The following is a 395-nucleotide window of genomic DNA, read 5'->3' as shown; positions in this document are numbered from 1 at the left end:
GACAGAAGCAACCCGAGTCCTCGGCCCAGAGGCCAAGGCTAGGACGCTGAGGCTGCTGCGTGCGCACAGGTGACAGCTGGTGGGGAGCCCCATCAGAAAGGGCAGCGCGCGCTCAGGAACACGCCTTCCCAGTCGTCAGTGCGCAGCGGGGGGCGCCCTGTTCGTGAGCTCATGTCCCTTTTAGCAAATTGGCGTCAGGCAGCTTCGGCCTTTTTGCAAGTAGACGGCTGCGAGCGTCGCTGCCCGCGTTCCCGATGACGAACACCGAGTGGCGCACTTGCAGCAGCTCCTCCAGCTGCACCACCTTCAGCACGAAGCTGTCCTCCGCCTGCAGCTTCAGCTCCACGATGCTCTGCTTGATGATCTGGGGGGGGGCCCTGGGTGTGGGCGCTGGG

At 64.8% G+C, this 395-nt stretch overlaps 1 protein-coding gene across 1 annotated transcript in view; it reads right to left on the bottom strand.

The window, feature by feature from the left end:
• Positions 1-395, bottom strand: part of DNAH17 (dynein, axonemal, heavy chain 17) — a 76,281-nt gene that overhangs the window by 35,191 nt on the left and 40,695 nt on the right. The window contains 1 exon segment of the mRNA XM_014531725.1: positions 238-364. Within this exon segment, the coding sequence (XP_014387211.1) occupies positions 238-364 (127 nt within the window).

Source organism: Myotis brandtii, unplaced genomic scaffold (assembly GCF_000412655.1).
Source record: "Myotis brandtii unplaced genomic scaffold, ASM41265v1 scaffold825, whole genome shotgun sequence".
Classification (NCBI taxonomy): domain Eukaryota; kingdom Metazoa; phylum Chordata; class Mammalia; order Chiroptera; family Vespertilionidae; genus Myotis; species Myotis brandtii.
This window is presented reverse-complemented; position numbering and strand designations above follow the sequence as displayed.